The sequence below is a fragment of the Talpa occidentalis genome, unplaced genomic scaffold (assembly GCF_014898055.3).
Source record: "Talpa occidentalis isolate TD23 unplaced genomic scaffold, MPIMG_talOcc4v2.1 talOcc4.14, whole genome shotgun sequence".
Lineage (NCBI taxonomy): Eukaryota > Metazoa > Chordata > Mammalia > Eulipotyphla > Talpidae > Talpa > Talpa occidentalis.
In genome coordinates, this window is record NW_023601433.1 from 20,530,855 (window position 1) to 20,555,164 (window position 24,310).

The 24,310-nt window shown below is 38.0% G+C and overlaps 1 protein-coding gene across 1 annotated transcript in view; it reads left to right on the forward strand.

Moving 5' to 3' along the window:
- FBXO28 (F-box protein 28) overlaps nucleotides 1-24,310 on the forward strand; it is a 31,405-nt gene that overhangs the window by 2,005 nt on the left and 5,090 nt on the right. The window contains exons 2-4 of the mRNA XM_037510168.2: nucleotides 10,513-10,622; nucleotides 13,018-13,156; nucleotides 22,763-22,958. Of these exons, the coding sequence (XP_037366065.1) occupies nucleotides 10,513-10,622; nucleotides 13,018-13,156; nucleotides 22,763-22,958 (445 nt within the window). The remainder of the gene's footprint in view (nucleotides 1-10,512; nucleotides 10,623-13,017; nucleotides 13,157-22,762; nucleotides 22,959-24,310) is intronic.

A 24,310-nucleotide genomic window follows, 5' to 3' on the forward strand; every position in this document is an offset into this window, starting at 1 on the left:
CTATTTTCTATTTCCTTTCTTTTTATATAATTTTTCAATAGATTAAATGAATAATCTTGTATGGAAATTTGGAATTGTCTATTTTAGATTCATTGGTCCAGTGTTATAGTATTCAAGTGACATTATAAGGATAATGTTCTTTCTTGTCACTAGGTATAGGCATTAATTTAATAATGATCCTTTTATGAAATTGGCAGTCTAGAGACAGTTCCAAAGGCATTACTTGCCTTTCCAATTTAAGTGATCATTTATACCTAAAGATTCATTTGCCCAAAATCAAAAACTTTAAGGTATGCTGCTGTCTAGCATGTAAGTTAAGTAGTTCCTTTTGTTATAAGCATTTTTCAAAAAAGAATTTAAGACTGGAATATGCTTGCGAGAAAGTGATCATTAAGAATAGAATTCATAAAACTAAATGTCACCTATTCCATGACTGATAGCTTGTTTATAAATTGTTCTGGTTTTTTATTTTTTTTCCCCTCCCAGTTTACTTAGTAGAACTTCTGTTGTTAGCACAATCCATGTACTTGCTACTCTGTTTTTGTTTTTTTTTTTAAAGATCTATCCATTTATGCATACAAGAACTAGGGTACAGGCCAGAGGCGTGGGAGGGTGAGAGGACTCACTAGAGACTCCTCTGTTCTGTAGGGAGCAGAGCAAGCAGAGGGACCGAAAACACTGGTGAGGGGAGCAGTGGGTGAGACAGGAGAGGTCTGTGGCGCTATGTGGATATCACCCTGGCTGGAGGGGATCAATCCGGCGCTGCAGAGGCTGTGGACAGCTTCATAGCGCTGCACTCAACCCCGCTGCGCCAACAGGGAGGCCCTCTATTTTCTTTAAAAGATTTCTGTTCCAAGTTGAAATTGCTATTATTTGTGTAATTTAGTCTTTGCTTTCTGTTGCCATGAATAATTGAAATTTGAATTTCTATCCATCTATTTACAAAGGACTGTCCAAATGCCTTATTAATTTTTTTTCCTGCCATTGACTTCTGCTCCAAAAATGCACCCAGGTCCTGGAAATCCTGGTTACACAAAAATAGTTCTTTAAATATTTTACTCCCCCAATTTAAAATTTAAAATTATTTAGCTGAAACCAACTTTTAAAATGACAAAACATGTACTTTGAGTTGTTTTTCAGTAAATCAGACAAATTTGTGCTGCTGCAGCATTAGATTCCCCTAAGCGCTCTTGACAGGTATGAAAGTCTGAAATGTGAGTTTCTAAGAAATGAGGTCCTATCCTTTTTAGGTAGCATATCAAGACTAACTGGCTTGTAAGCACAATATTCTCACTGATGGCTTTTTAAAAGATATTTTAGGGGCCTCCCTGATGGCACAAGTGGTTAAGATGTAGCCTATGAAGCTCTCCGCAGCCACTGAAGCACAAGTTCCATCCCCATCCAGGGAGGAGACCCACATTCTGCAGCAGACCTCTCCTGACTCTCCCGCTGCTCCCCTCAGCAGTGTGTTTCAGTCAGTCTGCCTGTTCTGTTCCCCACTCTGTGTCTGGTGAATCCTTTCACACACAGCCCCCACACACACCTCTGGCCTGTACCCTAGTTCTTGTATGCATAAATAAATAAATCTTGGGGCCTCCCCGGTGGCGCAGCGGTTGAGCGCTGGGCTGAGAAGCTGCCCGCAGCCTCTGCAGCGCTGGTTTGATCCCCGGCCTCCGGCAAGGGTCCCACATGGCATGTAGATCTTTCCTGCTGCCCGCTGCTCCCCTCAGCAGTGTATTTCTTCAGTCCACCTGTTCTGCTCTCTGGTCTGGCTCTGGTGAATTCTCTCACTCTCCTGCACTTCTGACTGTACCCAGTGCTTGTATATAAATAAAATAAATCTTTAATAAAAAATAAATCTTTATAAAAAATAGATATTTTAGCACAGTCCTATAAAATTTTCCCTCTAATTTTAGTTCCTATCATTTTTTGGGAATCTTATTAATTTTTTTTTTTTAAGATTTATTTATGTATACATACAAGAGCTGGGGTGTAGGCCAAAGGTACAGGGGTGGGGGCCTGAGAGGATTCACCAGAGACAGAGTGGGGAGCAGAACAGGCGGACTGACTGAAATACACTGCTGAGGGGAGCAGCAGGGAGACAGGAGAGGTCTGCTGCGCATGTGGGTTAACTCCCCTGGCTGCTGCAGTGGCAGCTGATAGCTTCATAGTGCTGAGACGTAACCCTTTGTGCCACCAGGGAGGCCCTTCTTACTAATTTTGGGCATAAATTTGACTGAAGGTAAAATTCAGAATTCTTATCTACAATGAAATTTTCTGGTCGATAAAATAAATGCGTGTTTTCATCCCCAGATGTTTCTATAGAGCATTCTAACAACTTAAATTGGTTACCCATTTATGGTTCCTGTTGAGTTTTTTTCTTCAGATAAATTCATTTAGAGTGTTGATTGGTAAGAAAGATGGAACAGGTGCAGCAGTCTCACCTGCTGCCTCTCTCTCAGCAGTATATTCCAATAAATCCGCTTTTCTGTTCTCAAAAAAAAAAAAGAAAAATGGAGCATGAAAAACCATTACTTTTTCTTTTCTTTTCTCTTCTCTTCTCTTCTCCCCTCCCCTCCCCTCCCCTCCCCTCCCCTCTTTTTTGTGGGACCCTCACTGGCGGCTGGGGAACAAACTGGCGCAGCAGAGCTGCGGACAGCCTCACAGCCCAGCACTCAGCTGTTGCCCCACCAGGGGAGGCCCCATTACTTTTTCTTTTTAAGTGTGTAAGCCGTCTTCCTCATATTGCTGGTTCTTAATTTTTTTCCCTTGGGACACCTTTACTCCCCTAAAAGTTATTGAGAACTCATAGAGGTTAGCTTAGAAAATTCTGGAAAACACAAGAGTACATAGTACATATTCCATTAGCTGTCAGAACAATGTCATCATTGCCTCTGGAAAATTCCACTATTGTATATTGTGAGAATGAATGAAAATGGCAGATAATACTGTAATATTATGAATATGGTTTAGCTTCGAGGACCCTCAAAATAACTTTGGGTGTCCCAGATCTACTTTGAGAACCATTGCTCAATATTGCCATATTAGCGGGGGCATATACTTTGTAGTTCTGATTTTTGTTTTTGTCCCTCCCCCCCCCACAGCTCATCAGGTTATTGATTTTATGTAGGTAAAAAATTATACTTTGGTGATAATTAATTTTTCTGCCCATTCAAGTCTGCAGTAACTCTGACGATAATGTCATCATTGAGACAAAAAAGTACATATCTCCTGTGAGCACACTTACAAAGCACCAGGATAACAAATGTAAAGGTAGTTCATACAAGAATGTTGAGGTTAATCAGGAGGGTTTAATCAGGAGAGGCTTCCTTAAGATAATGAGTTTCTATCTACTTTTTCTGTAAAACAGAAGAAAATTATGTATAATATAATGAAGTAATTGGAGAAATGTGAGTTCTGAGAGGGATTAAGATGAGATTGAATTTGGAAGTTTGGAGATTTAGATGGCCTCGATTAGTGTCAGATTCCCCGCTTCCTTCCCACCATTTTCATTTACAGACCAGTCAAATTTAAGAAACTGTTTTTGACAGTTCACAACTTTTGGTTGACAGGCAAGTAAAAAAGCTTTAAAAAAGAAAACTTCCATTCCTTATCATCATCACTATTTCCTGAAAGAAACCAGATAAACCTGTGTACCCTGGTAAATTGAGTAGTATAGTCTTACAGTATTGAAGGTGACCTATGCATATGAATCCAGTTTGATCTCAAAAATCATGATTTTTGAGACTAGCAGCAAAGGATAACTTCTTTTTTTTTTTTTTTTTTTTTAAAGGAAGGATACTCTTTTTTTTTTTTGAAGACTTATTTATTTATTTGTTTGTTTGTTTGTTTATTTATTTATTTATACAAGCACTGGGTACAGTCAGAAGCGTGGGAGGGTGAGAGAATTCACCAGAGCCAGAGCGGGGATCAGAGCAGGCAGAGGGGAGCAGCGGGCGGCAGGAGATGTCTGCGCACCATGTGGGACCCTCCTCCAGTGGCCGGGGAGCAGCTGGGGATTGAACCGGCGCTGCAGAGGCTGCGGGCAGCTTCGCAACCCAGCGCTCAACCACTGCGCCACAGGGGAGGCCCAGGATAACTTCTGATAGAGATTTCTCCCAACCAACTCCTTCTAACATCTTGCACTTAAGATTGATTGAAATAAACATCACTCTGATGTTTCCCAAACACATGGGTTTTTGTGCCTGCAACCTCTTCTTTGTTTCCCTCTCTTAGCAAAGATCTGTACCGTAAGTTCACGTTATATCAGTATTGTACATAACGTATTATTTTGAAATATCTTTGGATGTGCCTGTTTCCTGATAAATGTAAGCTCCATTAGGATGACATATCCTTTCACAATGAATCTTTATGTCCTTAGTCTGTGATATAAGTACTCAGTATTTCTTGAATAAGTGAAATAGTTCTCTTCTCTTAGTAAGTAGTAGAAAATATATACCCTTGTGAAATAAATGTAGCCATCTCTGTAGACTTTATAGTACTGTTGAACAGTGCTTAATATACTCCAACAAAGAAGATTTGGAAAATTTTTATTTTAAAGATGTTAGTTCACCCAGAATGTCTTAAACATCTTCAAGACTATTTTAAGAAGCTGAGTGACTAAAATAAGAACTCTTATGAGAATCAAAATTGATTAATCAAAAACAGAATAGTAGAAAGGCTTTCTGTGTTGCTTTCAGGATGCATTGTAGAAATCTTGGACAGATTTTTCTTCCTACTTGTTTTGCTCAAGCTAAAAATAAAAGTGAAATCCAAGGGGGATACTCGGAATTTTAAATTTTTTTTTCTATCTGCAGATAATAATAAAAATTTCTGTCTCTACAATATTATATCTTAAACAATCACATCAATTAGATAAAAAATGTTTATAAAAGATTAATGTGTTCTTATAAAGGGAGTGACAGCTTGTATTCATATTTTTAATAGGTGAAGGAAGTAAAGGTGTGTTTCCTGAAAAAGCATATGAACAAGAAAAGAACCAAAATGGTTGTGGCTCATTTGTTGTTCACATTTCACATATGTGTCTTTCACATAATTACAGTGTTTTTACTTCAATGGATTTAACATTACATTTTATGGTGAGATTGCCCAGTTTTCCCCCAAAATCTTCTTTATAGCTTTGGAGATGGGGAATAGAAGAGTTTTGAATTTAATAAATCTTTTTACTCTAGAATAATCCGACCACTATTTTTATTCTTTCATGTCATTGACTTTTTTTTTTTTTTTTTAAAGATTTATTTATTTATTTATACAAGCACTGGGTGCAGTCAGAAGCATGGGAGAGTGAGAGAAGTCACCAGAGCCAGAGCAGGGAACAGAACAGGCGGGAGCAGCGGGCGCTGCAGGAGAGGTCTGTCATGCCATGTGGGACCCTCACTGGTGGCCGGGGATCGAACCAGCGCTGCAGAGGCTGCAGGCAGCTTCGCAGCCCAGCACTCAACTGCTGCGCCACCAGGGGAGGCCCTGTCATGGACTTTTTAAAGAATCCAAGCCACATGGTTTGTCATATATTCAATAGTGAAGATTTGTCTAATTGTTTCCCATGAATTTTGGAAGGATTGTAGAAAGATTTTGATCTACCAATAGCTCCTGGGATGGACCCCCATTAATGTCCATAAATTCCCATATTGCCTCAAAAAGTTTTACTTTTTAGGATGGTGCCAGCAGTTTTTGTGGAACCATACAATATCTAATCAACTGAGAATAATTATTTTGAGCTAAATAGCTACAGATCTTTAAATTTAAAAATAGAGAAATTAGAAGACCTGAATAACTAGATGACCTTGAACAAATCATACAATCTCTTAAAAATCTCGGTTTTTCTCACTGTAAAAAGAAATGAATAGATTGTGGTGTGTTTAGTTCATTTCCGTTTTAGGGCCAACCTTTGATGATAGCTTCTGAATTAATTGGAGAAAAACATTTGAGAACTACAGAGTACCAAATGTATACTTAAAGAATTTCACTCTATTACAATATTTCTTTGATTCTGTTTCATGTTTTAACGTTTTTGAAATTAGAATATGTCTTAATAAACTTGTATCATGGCAGGGCTTTTTTTTTTCCTAGAGGAACTTTTATTAAATTGATAACATGTATGTTCAAGGCCTCTAAGACATCTGAGAAAGGAATGCTACCAATTATAACTGTAAGATACATATTGTAAGACCATTCCACTGTCAAATACTAAAATATGAAAAATGTGTGTTAAAATCAACTAAGATTTCATATTAAAGATTAGGTTTAACAGGAAAATTATGGACTTCATAAATTTATGACACATGTCTTGTGTTAAGGAGCTTGGTGTCGCAACAAATTGGAAAATATTTTTGAACAAATACAAATGAGGAAAAATCTTTAGTCCTGACCACTAAAGTTAGAAAATAATAAGAATAAACATGGCATTTTAAGTCCAGAAGTAATTAAGGAAAACCGCATCTATTCACACACTAGAACAGCAAGTCACAGGGATCTAGGCTAAATGTCTTTATTGTAGACTGATTTACTCCTTTTGTTTTTATAGTGTATATTATTACTAATTTCTAAATGTTCCATTGTTTTTGACAAAGTTCATCATCTTTGTTGATTTATTAGACTTCAGCATTTTATTTTACTGTCTTAATAATTTGTCAAATTTGCCAATTTGCTAGTAATTGCCAAATTGCGTATTTTGACATGTTTTGTTTACTAACCATTGAAATAAATTTTCTTCCCTTTAGCCTTGGGAAACTACTAATTTGGAGCTACTACACTTTACTTAAATGAATGCTTTTGTATTGCAAGATAGCATACATTGTCAGCATTTACCTTTAAACTGCTTACCTTAGGGGAAATGAGTATATTTCTGTTTTCCAGAGGTCACTTTGCTTCTGTGTGAATCAACAAAAGATACTTGATCTGTTCTCTCTCTGTTTTTGCACTGTTGGTCAATCGGTGCTTATTGAACATTCATGAAAGGAAGAATATTACATTAAAAAGTGCTCTTCTTATATAATACCAGCTAATGCTTAAAATCTTTTTGACTTTTATGGTGCTTTTCTAATTTGTCTTTGTCTGGTCTTTTTACAACATCTAACTATAAATGACAGTTGGAGATTCATCTACAAGCCTTTATTTTCTTATCCTTCACTTCTTTATTTGGGGATCATATACAGTGATGTCAGCAATCTCCTTGTGAAATTTCCAAAACCATATCTTTATTCCTAACATACTTGCTGCCAAAAATGACCCATCTACTGTGCCAATCCCAGATCTTTCCCAAAAAGTTGTTTCTCATTATTATCTGTCCCACTTAAAACAGGAAATTTTATTCCTCACAAATCTGATTGATGCCTACGCATCTGCTCTATCTTCAGAAATAGTCTCCCTGGTAATTCCAGACTTTGTACCTTTGCATACATCCTCTCGTCTAATTTAGCAGTCTTTGCTCTCATTTCCTTTAAAGCCTAATTCAAATCTTGTAGCATGCAAGGTCTTCCTTGGTTAACCTGATCTCGTTATTTATTCGCATGCTCATCATCTAGTAAGTAATTGTCCTAGTTAGTACTTATATATTCAGATGAATTTTTAAATTATTAAAAACTATATCCCAGGAGTTAGCTAGATTCAATGCAGCAAAATTCTAGTATAAAATAATTTAGATAGTAGTAGTAACTTATTACCACTAGTAATAGTAAACCTTAATTTTTTTCTTACAAACATATTCCAGTTTTATTGAGACACAGGTGATGTTGTGCTGTGTAAGTACAAAGTGTATATAATAATGATTTAACTTACATATATTGTAAGATTATTACCACAATAAGTTTAATTCCACTATTTCATCTCAGAAATTATGAAAGAGTCCAAAAAGGCAAGACGTACTCTACAAAGTTATGTTTAGAGGATGCCTCACAACAAATAGTTTTAATGACAAAAAGTAAAAATTGAGAGTTTTGTAACTCCCAACTTTGAGTCTCCAGAGGTACCACTTTCAAGACTTTGGGGGTTTTTCTTTCATTTGATATTACTGTTGATTTTCTACTATGAGAGATAAGAATTTAACCTCCTCCCTTTCTTTACATTCCTTCAGTAACACAGTAAAAGTTTCTTTTTATCTCATATAAACTTTAATACCATTGTTTATGGCAACATAGTTATTCAGGATTAGAGTACTTTTTCTCAAAGTATGATCCAGGAATCCCAGAGGGGTTATCAAGACCTTTTCAGAAAGTATGTAAGATTCAAAATATTTTCATTATAGTTATAAGATGTTATTTGCATTTTTACTCATTCTTTCAGTAGCTATGTGATATAGCTAATGAAATCTGTGCATATAAATATAATTTGTGTTTTCTAGACACTGGGCAAATGTTGCTAACTTAGAAATAAATTCCACCATATTTAAAATACCACTTATTAGCATTATTCTTAGTACAGTATTTAAACTTTATATTTTAATTTAATTTGAAATGGAAAAGAACTGTGTTCCTTAATATCTTAAATTTGGTATGCTGTGATTTAGGAAGTATCTAGTATTTACTGTTAGAGTATTTAAGCCCTCATTAATTTCCATTCCTGGGGCCTCCCTGGTAGCGCAAGGGATTAAGATGCAACCTATGAAGTTGTGCGCAGCCACTGCAGCATGAGTTCGATTCCCTGGCTGGCCAGGGAGGTGACCCACATGGCGCAGCAGACCTCTCCTGACTCGCCCACTGCTCCCTTCAGCAGTATATTTCAGTTAGTCTGCCTGTTCTGCTCCCTACTCTGTCTCTTGCATGCATAAATAAATAAATCTTTAAAAAAAAAAAATTCCATTCCTGCTGTCACTACAGGATCGGCAGCTACTGCAGCACAAGTTCAATCCATGGTTCAGCAGACCTCTCCTCTCTTGTCCCCTGCTCTCCTCAGCAGTGTATTTCAGTCAGTCCGCCTGTTCTGCTCCCCACTCTGTCTCTGGTGAATCGTCTCACTCTCCCCACACCTCTGGCCTACACCTCAGCTCTTGTGTGCATAAATAAATCTTTAAAAAATAATAAAAAGTTAAAGAAACTGGGATATTGAGGAAATATAGCAACTAAGGGTATGAAGCAAAGTTTTCAAATTAATGCAATTTTTCTGTAACACTTTATTATTTAGTGTGTTTTGTTTCATTTAATTCTAATAACACCCCTTTGAGTTAAATACTATTCACATTTTACAAATGGCTGATTCCAGTTTTCTTTTCTTTTTTAAATACTCTTTTCTTCATTTATTTATTTATTTATTTATACATACATACATACATACATACAAGCACTGGGTACAGTCAGAAGCGCGGGAGGGTGAGAGAATTCACCAGAGCCAGAGCAGGGAGCAGAGCAGGCAGAAGGACCGAAGTACACTGCTGAGGGGAGCAGTGGGCGGCAGGAGAGGTCTGCACGCCATGTGGGACCCTACTCCTGTGGCCGGGGAGCAGCCGGGGATCGAACCAGCGCTGCAGAGGCCGCGGGCAGCTTCGCAACCCAGCGCTCAACCGCTGCGCCACCGGGGAGGCCCTGATTTCAGTTTTCAAATGGTAGTTAACTTGCTCAAGAATGCATAAAAAGGGCTTCCCTGGTGGTGCAGAGGTTAACAACAGCTCTATCACGCTATTTGCCAGCCCACTGCAGCAAGTTCATTCCCCAGCCCACCTGTGAGGTGACCCACATGGCGCAGCAGACCCCTCTTGTCTCGCCCGCTGCTCCCCTCAGCAATGTGTTTCAGTAGATCCACCTGTTCTGCTCCTTACTCTGTCTCTGATGAATCCTCACATACCCCAGTGCATAAAAATTGGACATAAATATGGGTGTTGACTTCTTATCCTGTTTTTACTGTATAAAGACACCAAGTTCCAGAACAGTTGCTTCAGCTACATGTTTTAAAATATTTTGGAGGGTATAACTATCTAGTATAGGACCCTGGCCATCATGAACTCTCCATAGTTATCTCAAATCCCTAGAAGAAGGGACTATCCTCTGAATCTGCCTGCACTCACTCTTAAGTGTGTGCTATCACCTACAATAAAGCTTTATTTAAAAACAAACAAAAAAAATTACAAGAAGAAATAAATAAAAATTCTCATTCTGGGTATAGATCTTAGAAACCTTGTGAGAAGTTAGACTCAAGCTTGAATAAACATTTTGGCCCAAGAATTTTGTTTCAAACATTAAAAACTTTTGACTATGTTCTTGTACTGATCTTCAGGATGTTACCTGATCTTAATAATTGGAATATATTCAGAACATTTAACAAATATCTGAAGTAAAGGAGTCAAGTATTTCTTGCCTATGCATAATACTAATTTCTTAATGCAGTAGTGCAAGAATTATAATGAGCAATTCACCCATGTATAGTGATTGAAAAATTCAGACAGCAAACCGGGGGACAATATTAGCACAAAGAGTTTTCCATCTTTAATTATGATCAAAATTAATGGATGATAATTTGGTTGTTACTTTTTAAAAATTCTTTCTCCTTTTCTTTCCCTAATAGGTTTGTAAAAGAATGGACTTGGTCTGCCAGAGAATGTTGAATCAGGGATTTCTAAAAGTGGAGAGGTACCATAATCTATGTCAGAAACAAGTTAAAGCACAACTTCCAAGGTGTGTTATGGTTAGCAGTGGTAATGATTTATAATTGGTGGTTTTGTGTATTTATTTTTTAAGTCTGGAGGTTTAATGATTTCCAAGGTTTTATAGCAAAAGGCACAGGGATCATTATAAGTGACTTTTGCTGTGGTTTGTCCTTTCTCACCATAGCTGTTCAACATTTTACTGGAAGTTCTAGCCATGGCAGTTAGACAAGAAAATAAAATAAAAGACATCCAGATTGAGAAGAAAAAAATAAAATATTCTTTTCACAGGTGACATGATCTTGTATGTATGTGAACCTTGTATATAATGACTATAATAATTAATTGTTAGAGCAATAAACCAGTTTAGCAACAATAGAAGATACAAAATTGATATACAAGTCAGTTGTGTAATTGTATACAATAGCAATAAACTATCTAAAAATGAAGTTAGAAAGACAGTTCTATTTACCATCAAAAAGAAAAAAAATACCTTGTGACAAATATAATAGAAGTAGTATAAGACTTGTGTGCTGAAATCTACAAAACATTGTTAAAAAAATTAATAACAATTACACATTCGATGCTTATAGGTAATTCCTTACTGTACAGATGGTAACAGTCTCCAAATTGATCTATTCGTTCCTTCAGTGTGATCCCTTTCAAAATCCTAGCTATCTTTTTTGCAGAAATTGATGTACTGAATTTTTAATTCCTCTAGAAATACAAAAGACTCAGAATAAACAAAAGTCTAGATAAATGAAGACCAGATTTGGGGGGTTCCACATTCCAGTTTAAAATTTTAACACAAAGCTACTCTGATCGAAACAGTGTAGTACTGGTGCAAGTATAAACATAGAGATCAATGGAATTGAGAGTCTAGAAATAAATTCCTACATTTTTAGTCAATTGCTTTTGAACAAGGATGCCAAGACAATTCAATAGTGAAAGAATAATGTTTTCCACAAATGATGCTGTGACACCTGTGTGTATATATAGGAAAAAAATGAAGTCAGACATCTTCCTCATACTATACAAAAAATAATTCAAAATCAATCATAGACATAAGAGTGTCAGTGCTATACCATAAAACATGTACAAGAAAACTTAAGCGTTCATGAACTTGGATTAGGCGATGGTTTCTTAGGTGTGATACCAAAAACCTAAGTAACTAAAGAGAACAATGTAGACCAACCAGACTTAAGCAATATTGAAAACTTTTGTGACTCAAAGACACCATTAAGAAAATGAAAAGAGTGGCCTCCTTGATGGTGCAGGGGGTTCAGTCTCAGCACTATGAAGCTAATTGGCAGCCACTGTAGCATGAATTCGATCCCCAGTCAGGGAGCTACCCATATGTGCAGCAGGGCTCTCCTGTCTCAACCGCTGCTCCCCTCACAGTGTATTTCAGTAGATCTGCCTGTTATGCTCCACACACTGTCTCTGGTGAATCCTCTCACCCCCCACACCTCTGGCCTACCCCAGCTCTTATACGCATAAATAAATTTAAAAAAAAAGAAAATTAAAAGATGATCGACAGAATAGGAGAAAACATTTTCAGCTCTCAAAATATCACTGATGAGAGATTTGTTCTAGATAGTATTAGGAACTCTTACAACTCAACATTAAAAAGACAACCAAATTTAAAAATGGGCAAATGATTGAATGGACATTTCTTTGAAAAAGATACATTAAAGGCCAACAAGCTCACCAAAGATGTTCAACATCATTAGAAATTAGGACATTACAAATCAGAACATTGTGGGATACCACTTTTCAAAACCCATTAGGAAAGCTAAAATAAAAAAGGTTGGGAAGAATATGGACAAATTGGAACCTTCCTTTGTTACTGGGAAAATTGTAAAATGGTGTACCCACTTTAGAAAATAGTTTGTTCCTCAAAAAGTTAAGCATAGAATTACCATATGACCTGGCATAAAAATATGTCCACATAAAAACTTCTAAGTGCATTATTCAGTAGCGTTATTCATCATAGCCAAAAAAATGGAAATCCAGAGTACATCTAATCTTATAGTATATCAATATAAGGTTATTTGACAGAAGGAAGGAATAAGTACTGACGTGCTACAATATGGATAAACCTGAAGAACTATTAAGTAAAAACACACAAAATGTCCCATACTGTATTATAGTTGCTTGTCTGTATGTGATTCTTTATCTGATTTCTTTGTTTCCAACGACTTGGTATAAAAAAAAAAGTACATTTTTTCCCCCAAATATTTTATCAAAATGAGTACCAGTTCTTGGCAAGTTTTTGGACATAGTGACTCATTTATCATTAGTGTTTAGTTATGACTCAATTGTAGATTTCTGAATTAAATGTAATTGTTAGACTGTTTCATTAAAGCATTTTGATTGCATTGTAGTACACAGTACTTCTTTAATGATTGCTTTTTTTATTATAGGAGAGAGTCAGAAAGGAGAAATCATTCATTAGCTCGTCATGCAGATATCCTTGCTGCAGTTGAAACAAGGCTATCACTACTAAACATGACTTTCATGAAGTATGTGGATTCCAACCTCTGTTGCTTCATCCCAGGAAAGGTAAAATAGAAATGCTTATCTAAACAGGTAGACTGTATTCTGTGAAATTTAAATTATTATAAAGTTACACATTGAATTTTGAAATACCAGAATCATTCCTGCTTCTCTGAATAAGTTTCTTAAGAATGGATTTGTTGGGCTTCCCCAGTGGCTCAGCGGTTGAGCGCTGGGTTGCGAGGCTGCCCGCAGCCTCTGCAGCGCCGGTTCCATCCCCGGCCGCCGGGTGAGGGTCCCACATGGCGCGCAGACCTCTCGTGCCACCGGCTGCTTCCCTCAGCAGTGTACCTCCTCACTCTGCCTGTTCTGCTCTCCGCTGTGGCTCTGGTGAATTCTCTCACCCTCCCACGCTTCTAACTGTACCCAGTACTTGTATAAATAAATAAATAAATAAATATTAAAAAAAAAAAAAGATTCCTAAGAGGGAATTCATAAAAAAAAGAATATGCTTTAAAAAAAAAAAAAGAATGGATTTGTTTAGGGTCTCCCCTGGTGGCTCAGGCGGTTGAGCACTGTGTTGTGAAGCTGTCTGCGGCCTCTACAGTGCTGGTTCGATCCTGGCCGGCTGGCGAGGGTCCCACATGGCAAGCAGACCTCTCCTGTCTCACCTGCTGCTCCCCTCAAGCAGTGTATTTATTTAGTCTGCCTGTTCTGCTCCCTGCTCTGTCTCCAGTGAATCTTCTCACCCTCCTGTGAATCTGACCTATACCCCGGTTCTTGTATAAATAAATAAATCTTTTAAGAAAAAAAAGAATGGATTTGTTTAGCTTCTATATAGTAACTCATATGACTGTGATTCATTTGTTCTCTATATTTAAACTTCTAATTATAAAATAAACAGAAACCCTACTTAATTCTTTAGGGAGGTTTGTTGAGAAATTCATAAAATTTATGAGCCCCTCTGGTGGCACAGGGATTAAAGTCTTAGCACTATCATGCCACTATAGCATGAATTTGATCCCCAGCCAGGGAGCTACCCACATGGCGCTGCCTGTCTCACCCACTGCTCCCCTCAGCAGTTTATTTCAGTCGGTCTGCCTGTTTTGTTCCCTACTCTGTCTCTGGTAAATCCTCTCACCCCCCTGCACCTCTGGTCTATACCCCATTTCTTGTATGCATAAATAAATAAATCTTTAAAAAAATTTTTTTTGAGCTTATATTCTTAGTTAATATGCCAGAGATACAACAATGAACCAGATATTCATTCTCCCTCCCTTCAAGAAAGACCTCAACTTTCTACCTGCTGCTCATGCCTTCAGAAATATCTTGTTTCTTGAATTGTCAATTCAGATGAAATATATCTTTATCTTTTCATATGCAAAGAGTGGAGACTAAGTTTATTTTGCTACTTAGTTCATGTTGGCAAAGGTTCCCTTAATGGGGTTGGGACTAATTTAATAAAATTTGAATGGTCTCTTTTTACTATAATTAATGTTGGCAAAATTATACTTCCTCCATTTAAAATTTTCTATGATGTTTATATTTGTGAGGAATCCTGTTTCTTAATTTTATTTGAAATAATCTTTGGTGAATCTTTCATATTAGCTACAAATAATTTTGAAAGATACTGTAAAAGGGTAATTCATTTGCATTTAGTTTCTGATTCTTGTGCCAAGTTAGATCAAATCTGATTTATCGGCCTCAAAAACAAAGAGTTCCAGAGAAGTTCATTGAACTATAGTACAGATTGTCTCTTATAGCCTCATAGGTTTTTTTTTTTTTTAAAGATTTATCTATCTATGCATGCAAGAAGTGGGGTACAAGCCAGGGTATGGGGGTGAGAGGATTCACCAGAGACAGAGTAGGGAACAGAACAAGCAGATATACTGAAATACACTGCTGAGGGGAGCAGTGCACCCACTGTCAGGAGAGGTCTGCTGTGCCATGTGGGTTGCTCCCTGGCCTGGGGTCAAACTCAGGTGCTGCAGTGGCTGCGGTCAGCTCCATAGGTTGTGTCTTAACCCCTTGCGTCACCAGGGACGCCGGAGCTTCATAGTTTTTATTGCCTATCTTATTGTCAAGAAGATGAATGTGGGCCTCCCTGGTGGCGCAGTGGTTGAGCGCTGGGTTGCGAAACTGCCCGCAGCCTCCGCAGCACCAGTTCGATCCCCGGCTGCTCCCCGGCCACTGGAGGAGGGTCCCGCATGGCACGCAGACCTCTCCTGCCTCCTGCTCCTCCCCTCAGCAGTGTACCTGAGTCCTTCTGCCTGCTCTGCTCCCCGCTCTGGCTCTGGTGAATTCTCTCACCCTCCTGCTCTTCTGACTGTACCCAGTGCTTGTATAAATAAATAAATAAATCTTAAAAAAAAAAAAAAAGAAGAAGATGAATGTTTAAGGGGCCTCATATAGTTTTCATAACCTAAGAGAAAACTCAATCACAGGTTGCTAAGAGGAGTTGAGTGCTTGCAACAGAGTTCATATGGCCTGCAAAACCTCAGATACTGACCTTTATAGAAGTTGCCCATCCTTGTTCTCCTTGATTAGGATCACGTAGTTGGAATGATGATATTTACTATCTAAAAATTGAGTTTAATAATAAAAAATCGAGACTAAATCTAGTTGAATCCTGCTGAGTTCCGGGAACTATTTGTTGACATTTCACTTTAAATTCTAGTACCAAAATAAAAGAACAAAACTGAGGTACAGGTGCAGCAAAGGCAAATAGCCAGTTTTCACGATGCATTAGATTCCCTTGGACCTTTGCTTTGTACAGCTCCTTTACTGAAATCTTTACCTTGCCCACAATAAAAGAACAAAGGAATTTACCTATAGATACCGATCTATTTCTTTTATCATTGCTTTCATCTTTTTAAAATGCACATTTCTCTTTTCTTCTTTTTTTTTAAAATTTATTTGTTTATACAAGCACTGGGTACAGTCAGAAGCGCAGGAGGGTGAGAGAATTCACCAGAGCCAGAGCGGGGAGCAGAACAGGCAGAAGGACCAAGGTACACTGCTGAGGGGAGCAGTGGGAGGCAGGAGAGCTCTGCGCGCCATGTGGGACCTTCCTCCGGTGGCCGGGGAGCAGCCAGGGATTGAACCGGCGCTGCAGAGGCTGCGGGCAGCTTCGCAACCCAGCGCTCAACTGCTGTGCCACCGGGGAGGCCCTATACTAGGTTATTCTTGTTTTCTCCAAGATGAGTAATACTACAATAAAAGTTCAGGAGCTTTTATACATTGAAGAGAATTAATTTTTGTGATTTTTGTATAGAATATATCATTTTGTTAAAAATCAGGTCTGTAGTAAGCATTTCATTTCATAAATTGCTTTTCACAAATTATTGAAGTGAATCTGGATACTAAAAACATTATAGTTTAGATTACTTGATATGTGCAGAAATTTGGACCTTTAATAGTTAAAAAAGTTATCTTTAAAATTGTTCTCTCGGGCCTCCCAGGTGGCGCAGCAGTAGAGCGCTGGGTTGCGAAGCTGCCCGCGGCCTCTGTGGCGCCGGTTCTATCCCCGGCTGCTCCCCGGCCACCGGAGGAGGGTCCCACATGGCGCGCAGACCTCTCCTGCCGCCCGCTGCTCCCCTCAGCAGTGTGCTTCGGTCCTTCTGCCTGCTCTGCTCCCCGCTCTGGCTCTGGTGAATTCTTTCACCCTCCCGTGCTTCTGACTGTACCCAGTGCATGCATAAACAAAAAAAAACCCAAACAAATAAATAAATAAAAACATGCCTCTATTAAAAAAAAAAATCTTAAAAAAAAAAAAATAAAATAAAATAAAATAAAATTGTTCTCTCAAACAGCAATAAGATTGTCTTAAAATTAATGCTAGAGGGCCTCCCTTGTGGTGCAGGGATTAAAGACAGTGCTATCAAGCTATCGCCAGCCACTGCAGCATGATTTTGATCCCTGGCCGGCCAGGGAGGTGACCCACATGGCGCAGCAGGCCTCTCCTGTCTCACCCACTGCTCCCCTCAGCAGTGTATTTCAGTAGATCTGCCTGTTCTGCTCCCCACTGTGGCTCTGGTGAATCCTCTCACCCTCCCGCGTATCTGGCCTGTACCCCGCTTCTTGTATAAAAATAAATAAATCTTTTTTTAAAAATTAAATTAATGCTAGGTTAAAGATGCCAGATTAAATCTGGCAGGTCCACAGATAGCATCTTCATACAACATTGCTTCATATTGAGGGGGAAAAATCAGTTCCTGGTAGGGGCCACTGTGCGTGTGGAGTTTACTTGTTTTCCGTATGTCTATGGATTTTCTTTGGATATGAGGGATTTCTCCCACATTCCAGAGATGTACATGTTAGGTTCATTGGTCTGGCTCAGTTATCCCAGTTTTAATGATTATGGGTGTTAGTGTGCCCTGGATGGAAAGATGTCCTTGTACCCTGAGATGCTGGGATAGACTCTGGTCACCTGGACCCTGAACTGGAGTAAACTGGTTGGAAAATGAATGAATGGATGGATGGATGGAAATGGTTGTTTAATTTTAGAAATGTTTTGGGTTTTTTAAAGAACTCAGGTTATATTGTGAATAGAAATATACCATAGGGACTTAACTCTTGTTTATATCAAGTAGTCTATGGTAAAATCAGTTTCATCATAAGGTTTAGAGCCACAGTTTTCAAGAACCTACTGGCAAAGTTAAGTGGATTTACTTTACATTTTTACCTTATTCTCCCAGAACTCCAGTAAAGTAGTAGATGGGTTCATTTTTAAAAGGTAAAAACTACAGAGACCCATGAGAACAGGATCAGAAGGGACAGTATCATTTCAATTTTGGAAGCTTGAAAGTAGGGAAACAAATGGTAACTGACTTAGCAGAATTGAAAAAGTTTAAACCACTAGAAATCTCTGGAATTGAACTTTCCAAGCAATTCTGAAAGGGTAGGTCTAAAACAGGATGGTTGTGGGCCCTCCTTGGTGGCACAAGGGGTTAAGTCGCAGCACTGTGAAGCTGTCTGCAGCTACTACAGCTCGAGTTCAATCCCCGGCTGGCCAGGGAGCTACCCACATGGCACAGCAGACTTCTCCTATCTCACTTGCTGTTCTTCTCAGCAGTGTATTTCAGTCTGTCTTCCTGTTGTGTTCCCCACTCTTTCTCTGGTGAATTCTCACACTCTGACCTGTACCCCCGTTCTTGTATACATGAATAAATACGTCTTAAAAAAAAAAAATAAAACAGGATGGTTGGTTCAGGGTCTATATTTAACAGTGACTTAAACTTACAGATTCCCTTTCCAACTTCAAGCTAGATCATTGCCCTCCTAACTCAGAAAACCTAGGAATTACTTACTGGTGAAATATAAAATGGCAAGGAAACTATACTTGACACTAAGGCCATTAAAAGAAAACCTGTCTCAAAATCTCAGACTGATCAGGAGTTTATCGCTATCATCTGTGGCAGGGATCAGAAAACTTTTCCTGTAAAGGGCCCAATATTAAATATTTCTGTCTTTATGGGCCTCGTGAACTCAGTCACAGCTACTCAACTCTGAGAAACAGCCCTGGGCAGTATGTCGTGAAATAAATGTGTCCATTTGTGTTCCAGTAAAACCTATTTGCAAAAGCAGACACACTTTAGATAGTTTTTAATTCTGACCTCATATTGATGTTCCATTTATCTTCTCTCAGAACTAAGAGCTTATCAATTTTAGGTTACTCCTGTTTATATTTCTCAGGTCTTATAGCTGACATACAGAAGTCAGACCCTTTTGTGTTTACTTTAATACGGTCATCCCTAACACTCAGGATTTTCACTGTGTAAGTGATTGCACATGGCCATTAAGTTAGAATTCCTTGTACAAACTGACACTTTAAAATCTACGTGTTAGGTGTTGTTGGGTTCTAATGTTTGGGAGGAAAAAACTAAGTGGTGTTGGATTTTTTTAATTCCTTTTGGAGTTGTAACTGGGTTTTTGATTATTTTTTAAGATTTATTTATTTATGCACACAAGAACTGGGGTACTGGGTATAGGCCAGAGCTGCGGGGGTTGGAGAATTCACCAGAGACAGAGTGGGGACCAGAACAGGTAGGTAGACTGTCTGAAATACCCTGCTGAAGGGAGCAGTGGTTGCCGCAGGAGAGCTCTGCTGTACCATGTGGATAGCTCCTTGGCCAGTTGAGGGCTCGCTGGCGGGCTGGGGATGGAATTCATGTTGCAGAGGCCGCATTTAGCTTCACAGTGCTGTGCCCCTTGCACCACTAAGGAGGCCCTGTAACTTTGTTTTGATGCATTCTCTCTACATATGCATTTTATTTTTTCTGGACCATTTGAAAATATATAGGAGAAATTGTAACCCTTTATTGTGAGGTATGTTAGTGTATTCTCTAAGAACTAGAACATTCTCGTAATCATAATACAGATACAAAAAAAAAAAAAAACAAAAAACCAGGACATTTAATACTGATGCAATACTCTTCTTGATCTTCACATTTTTGCAGTATGGATCAGTTATTCTGAGTATTTTGAGTCTTAAATTTGAGTTTGTCTAAATTTGTATTAGAATGTTGTATTTTTTGTTTCTTTTAGAATTGTTTGTTACTATTAAAAGTCAGGATTATTTGGGAACATTTCTTCCTTTATTATTCTTATCCCAGATAAATACATAGTCCATGAGCATTTAAAATGAAGAAAAAAAAGAGTCAATCTTCTTCCACATAGAATTTTTAGATCCCTTGTTCTCTTTAAACCATCCCCACTAAAATAAAAAATAAATAAACCATCCCCACTCCTCCTACCCCCACTCCTCACAACCGTGGCCTCACCAACAATCTTAGCTGACTAAAGGAGTTGTAATCAGCTTTTTATCTGCTCCATTCTTAAATACAGGGAGAGATAGAGACTCACCAGACTAATATGAAACACAGAATAAACTAAATGGGGGGAAACACCTTTGAGAAAACCATACAAGGATATAAAACTTCAAGTAGAAACTATAATATTCTAGAAGTAAGAAAATATATAGTGAAATACTGTCATATAAAGAAAAAGTTAAATGTACTTAAATGTACATTTGTAAAATATAGAAGAAAATTTTAGAAAATAGAAACGGAAATTAAGGACATCCCAAGTAGAATAAAAAGGCAAAGATTAAAAATGAAAACATATTCAATATTCTAATAGGAACTTTGTTTGCTAAATAGGTTAAATGAGATAGAAATGTTCTTACCCACAACAGGGCAAAGAGTGAAATGATGCTTATAATATAGCATTTATTACTATGTCAATTTAAACATAAGCATCATAGAGTGAACTACATGTGTTAGAAATGAGATAATTGTTCACATCTAGTTTGTACCATACTTTATTAAAATTGATATTTTTCATAACTATTCTGTTATCTCAAGCTTGGCTATGATTCAGCATGTGGCATGTTATTTGAAAGGTGTAGAAGCAGCCATTAACAGTTTAAGTGACCTGCATCAGGCCTGTGGCCTTTCCACTGTACCTCGAGACTTATGCCATTACATTCTTGTTGCTTAAATTATTTTCAGAAAGTAATTAAACCTACTCAGAAGATTAAATATCTTGAGAATTGGGCAGATACTATGCTTTCTTACTACACACCTCTAAAGAACCTCATACATGCTTGAAAATGTTTATCTTAATAAATATGCTCATATAATTAAATTCTTAAGCCCAAAGGATAGTACTCTTATTTTCTTGCTTTTTTCAATATCTATACTAATTTCTAACTTGATGGTTCAAAAAGTTATTGTTGAAAGTGTTACTTTCTTCTGAAGTGAGTTCATAATTACTGTTCCGAAAATAAATGTATGACTTAACCATTGGTGCTTCAGGATTTGGCCTTTGACTATCTTTTTCTGTATCTTCTCCCTTGACATTGCCAGTCCCTTCAGTGCCATTGGCTTGAGACCTCTCTGTCATCTGCACTCTTTTTTCTGAACTCCCAACCTATATTTCCAGCTGCTTGCTGGCTGGTATCACCTGCATGTCTCATGTAACTGGATCGCAACATGTCTTACCTCCTGTTATATCTGCTTGTGTATATACCAACTCATCCTGTCCATCTCTCCAGGATCAGATGTGGCCACACCTGTGGAGTCTTCTCTGGTTCACATAAGGACATATCCTAACAGTTCCATTTTGCTGGCATTTATTAGGCATATATGATGCTAAACTGACAAGGACCATCCCATTCTACTGAGTCTATAAAATGTTAAGGACTGAGTTTGCTGTGGTATTATCCTGCAAGATTACATGTTTCTTTAGTAGTATACAGAGGCCCAAGTAAAGGAGAAGAGAATACAGAGTATAAAACTGTTCCAGGGCCTCCCTGGTGGCGCAGGGGGTTAAGCCACAGCACTATGAAGCTGCAGCACGGGTTCAATCCCCCGGCCAGCCAGGGAGCAACCCACATGGCGCAGCAGACCTCTCCTGGCCCGCCCGCTGCTCCTCTCAGCAATGTACTTCGGTCAATCTGCCTGTTCTGTTCCCCGCTCTGTCTCTGGTGAATCCTCTCACCCCCTACACCTCTGGCCTGTACCCTAGCTCTTGTATGCATAAATAAAATCTTTACAAAATAAATAAATAAAATAAAACTGTTCCAGAGGTGGGTACTGGATAAATGGATAAATGCAGTGGAATTCAGGGCTGATTAACCCAGTATTTTTGTGACATAAAGGCCAATTGGAATAGATATCTAGACTAGAGGTCTAGATATAAATCGTTATCTTCAAAATAAAAAAAAATATTATTTCAGGGCCTCCCCTGGTGGCACAGGCGGTTGAGTGCAGCACCATGAAGCTGTCTGCAGCTTCTGCAGCGCCAGTTCCATCCTGGCCGGTGGGCGAAGGTCCCACATGGCACGGCAGACCTCTTCTGTCGCACCCGCTGCTCCCGTCAGCAGTGTATTTCATCAGTCTGCCTGTTCTGGTCCCCGCTCTGTCTCTGGTGAATCCTCTCACCCTCCCACAAATCTGGCCTGTACCCTGGTTCTTGTATAAATAAATAAATCTTTTTTAAAAATTATTATCTTCAGGTCTATGCTAAAACCAGGGGAAGTATTAAGCATAACTTCACAGATAAATAGATAAAAGGAAAAACGTCTTTCCAGCAAAAATTAGAAACAAGGTTTATAGGAATTTTGTGTCTTCTTATGTGTTGTGCCTTGTGTTTCCCCATTACAATTATCATTAAAACGGAAAAGGATCTTTTGCTACTCATTGGTGATAGCAAGAAAGATCAATCTAAGAAGACCTTTTTCCAGTTCATAGCAAGTCTGAAAGTAAAAAAGAGATAGAGCATGTGGTGTCAGTACAAAAAGAGAGAAGTAAATCAGGTTGAGTCTCTGAGGCTTTGGGAAATAGATTCCAGTTAGAGTGAATCAGGTTTAGAGAATTAACAAAATCCAGTTTTGAATAATTCCTCCCACCTTTAGCACTGCTTACAGAGAGGATTGAGTTTTATTTTCTAGTTTCTTTAGCAATTTATATATTCCTCTTTATGTCTCTTAACTAAAACATCTGTCTCCCCAGTTACATTATGATTTCTTTAAGGGCAAGAGCTATAGTTGGAATATCAAATTACTCTATAGAGCTTCACAGGAATTATAAAATAAGCAGTCACTTCTCTCCCTATTTAACTTTTCTTTTTTAAGAAATTGAAAGTGCTAATGAGAATTCATTATTTTAGGTTATTGATGAGATTTATCGTGTGTTGAGATATGTCAATTCTACCAGAGCCCCTCAACGAGCTCATGAAGTACTTCAAGAATTGAGGGATATTTCCTCCATGGCAATGGAATACTTTGATGAAAAAATTGTTCCAATTTTAAAGAGGAAATTACCAGGATCAGATGTATCTGGAAGACTCATGGGCTCTCCTCCAGGTATCTGTTGTTTGTAATATATTCAATTTATAATAACATTCATACGTAGTTATAACTTCTTCCCCACCCACTTAACCATGTATCTTGAATTTGTGTGTCTCTTTGTTGTTTCTGACTAGTTAATCTTCATTACCGTAAAACAAAATTAAATGAACCAGATAAAACAAAAAAATTCTTCATAAAAATATCCAGTGAATTATTTCAGCCCCCCAAATTATCTAACTGCTGCTTTAAAAGACAGGGCTGTAAGCCTTCTAAAGGCTATTTTGAACACTGTCACTTCTTCTGTGATAGCTGTTTTGCAAAAGGATACTGGATCCTAGAGATTTGTGCCCTTATCTACTAGAAGATTAAATTGCTCAGTATTCTCAATCCTTGCAAATACTTTAAGTGAGGGGGAAAAATTTCTGAAGCTGTGTTCTGTTTAGATTAGAAGCTCCCTGGAGTAGTCAGTGGGTAACTGAGTGGCTCTCTGTAATTTAATAACAAAACTCAGCATTAATACATCTACTGTTTACTAAGTACCTATTTTGCACACAACACTGTACTGTGTCCTGGAGAGACTAAAAAGTTTGATATGTGGTGTCTATTCTTAAAGATCTTACTATTTCGAAAGTAAGGCATATAGATCCAGAGTCATAGTTAAATTATCATAGACAAAGAGAAATATTTTAATATTTTAAATATTTCAAATATTTTTAAATATTTATTTTAAATATATAAACTGTTTTAGATAATCTTAAGGAAGATAATTCATTGTTGACTGGTCTTATTTAATCTTCACAAGAGGTAAAAATTGGTTTGAGCTTTGATGTGGAAGTGGAAGTCAGGAAAAGATAAGCAGAGAAAGAAGGAAGATGATACCTCTGTCAAGGAAAATATTCTGTTTATTTAGATGAACGAGGAGAAAATTAGCATGATGGATTTAGGGTCAGAATAGATGGGTCTGTCCTTTTAGAAAACCGTTAAGAGGGGCCTCCTTGGTGGTGCAAGGGGTTAAACACAGCACTGTGAAGCTGTCCACAGGCTCTGCAACATGAGTTCCATCCCCAGCCAGCCAGGCACAGCAGACCTCTCCTGTCTTGCCCGCAGCTCCCCTCAGCAGTGTATTTCAGTCACTCTGTCTGTTCTGTTCCCCACTGTCTCTGATGAATCCTCTCACCCCCTGCACCTCTGGCCTATATCCCAGTTCTTGTATGCATAAGTAAATAAATCTTTAAAAAAAAAAATAGTTTAAAATAGTGAAAATTTTATGCACACGATTTATCCCCAAACAGAGTAGCTCCAAAGTCTTCCTAACCATGTCAGAAATTCTTCATGACGATCATGTATGATGCCCATTTTTTTGATGG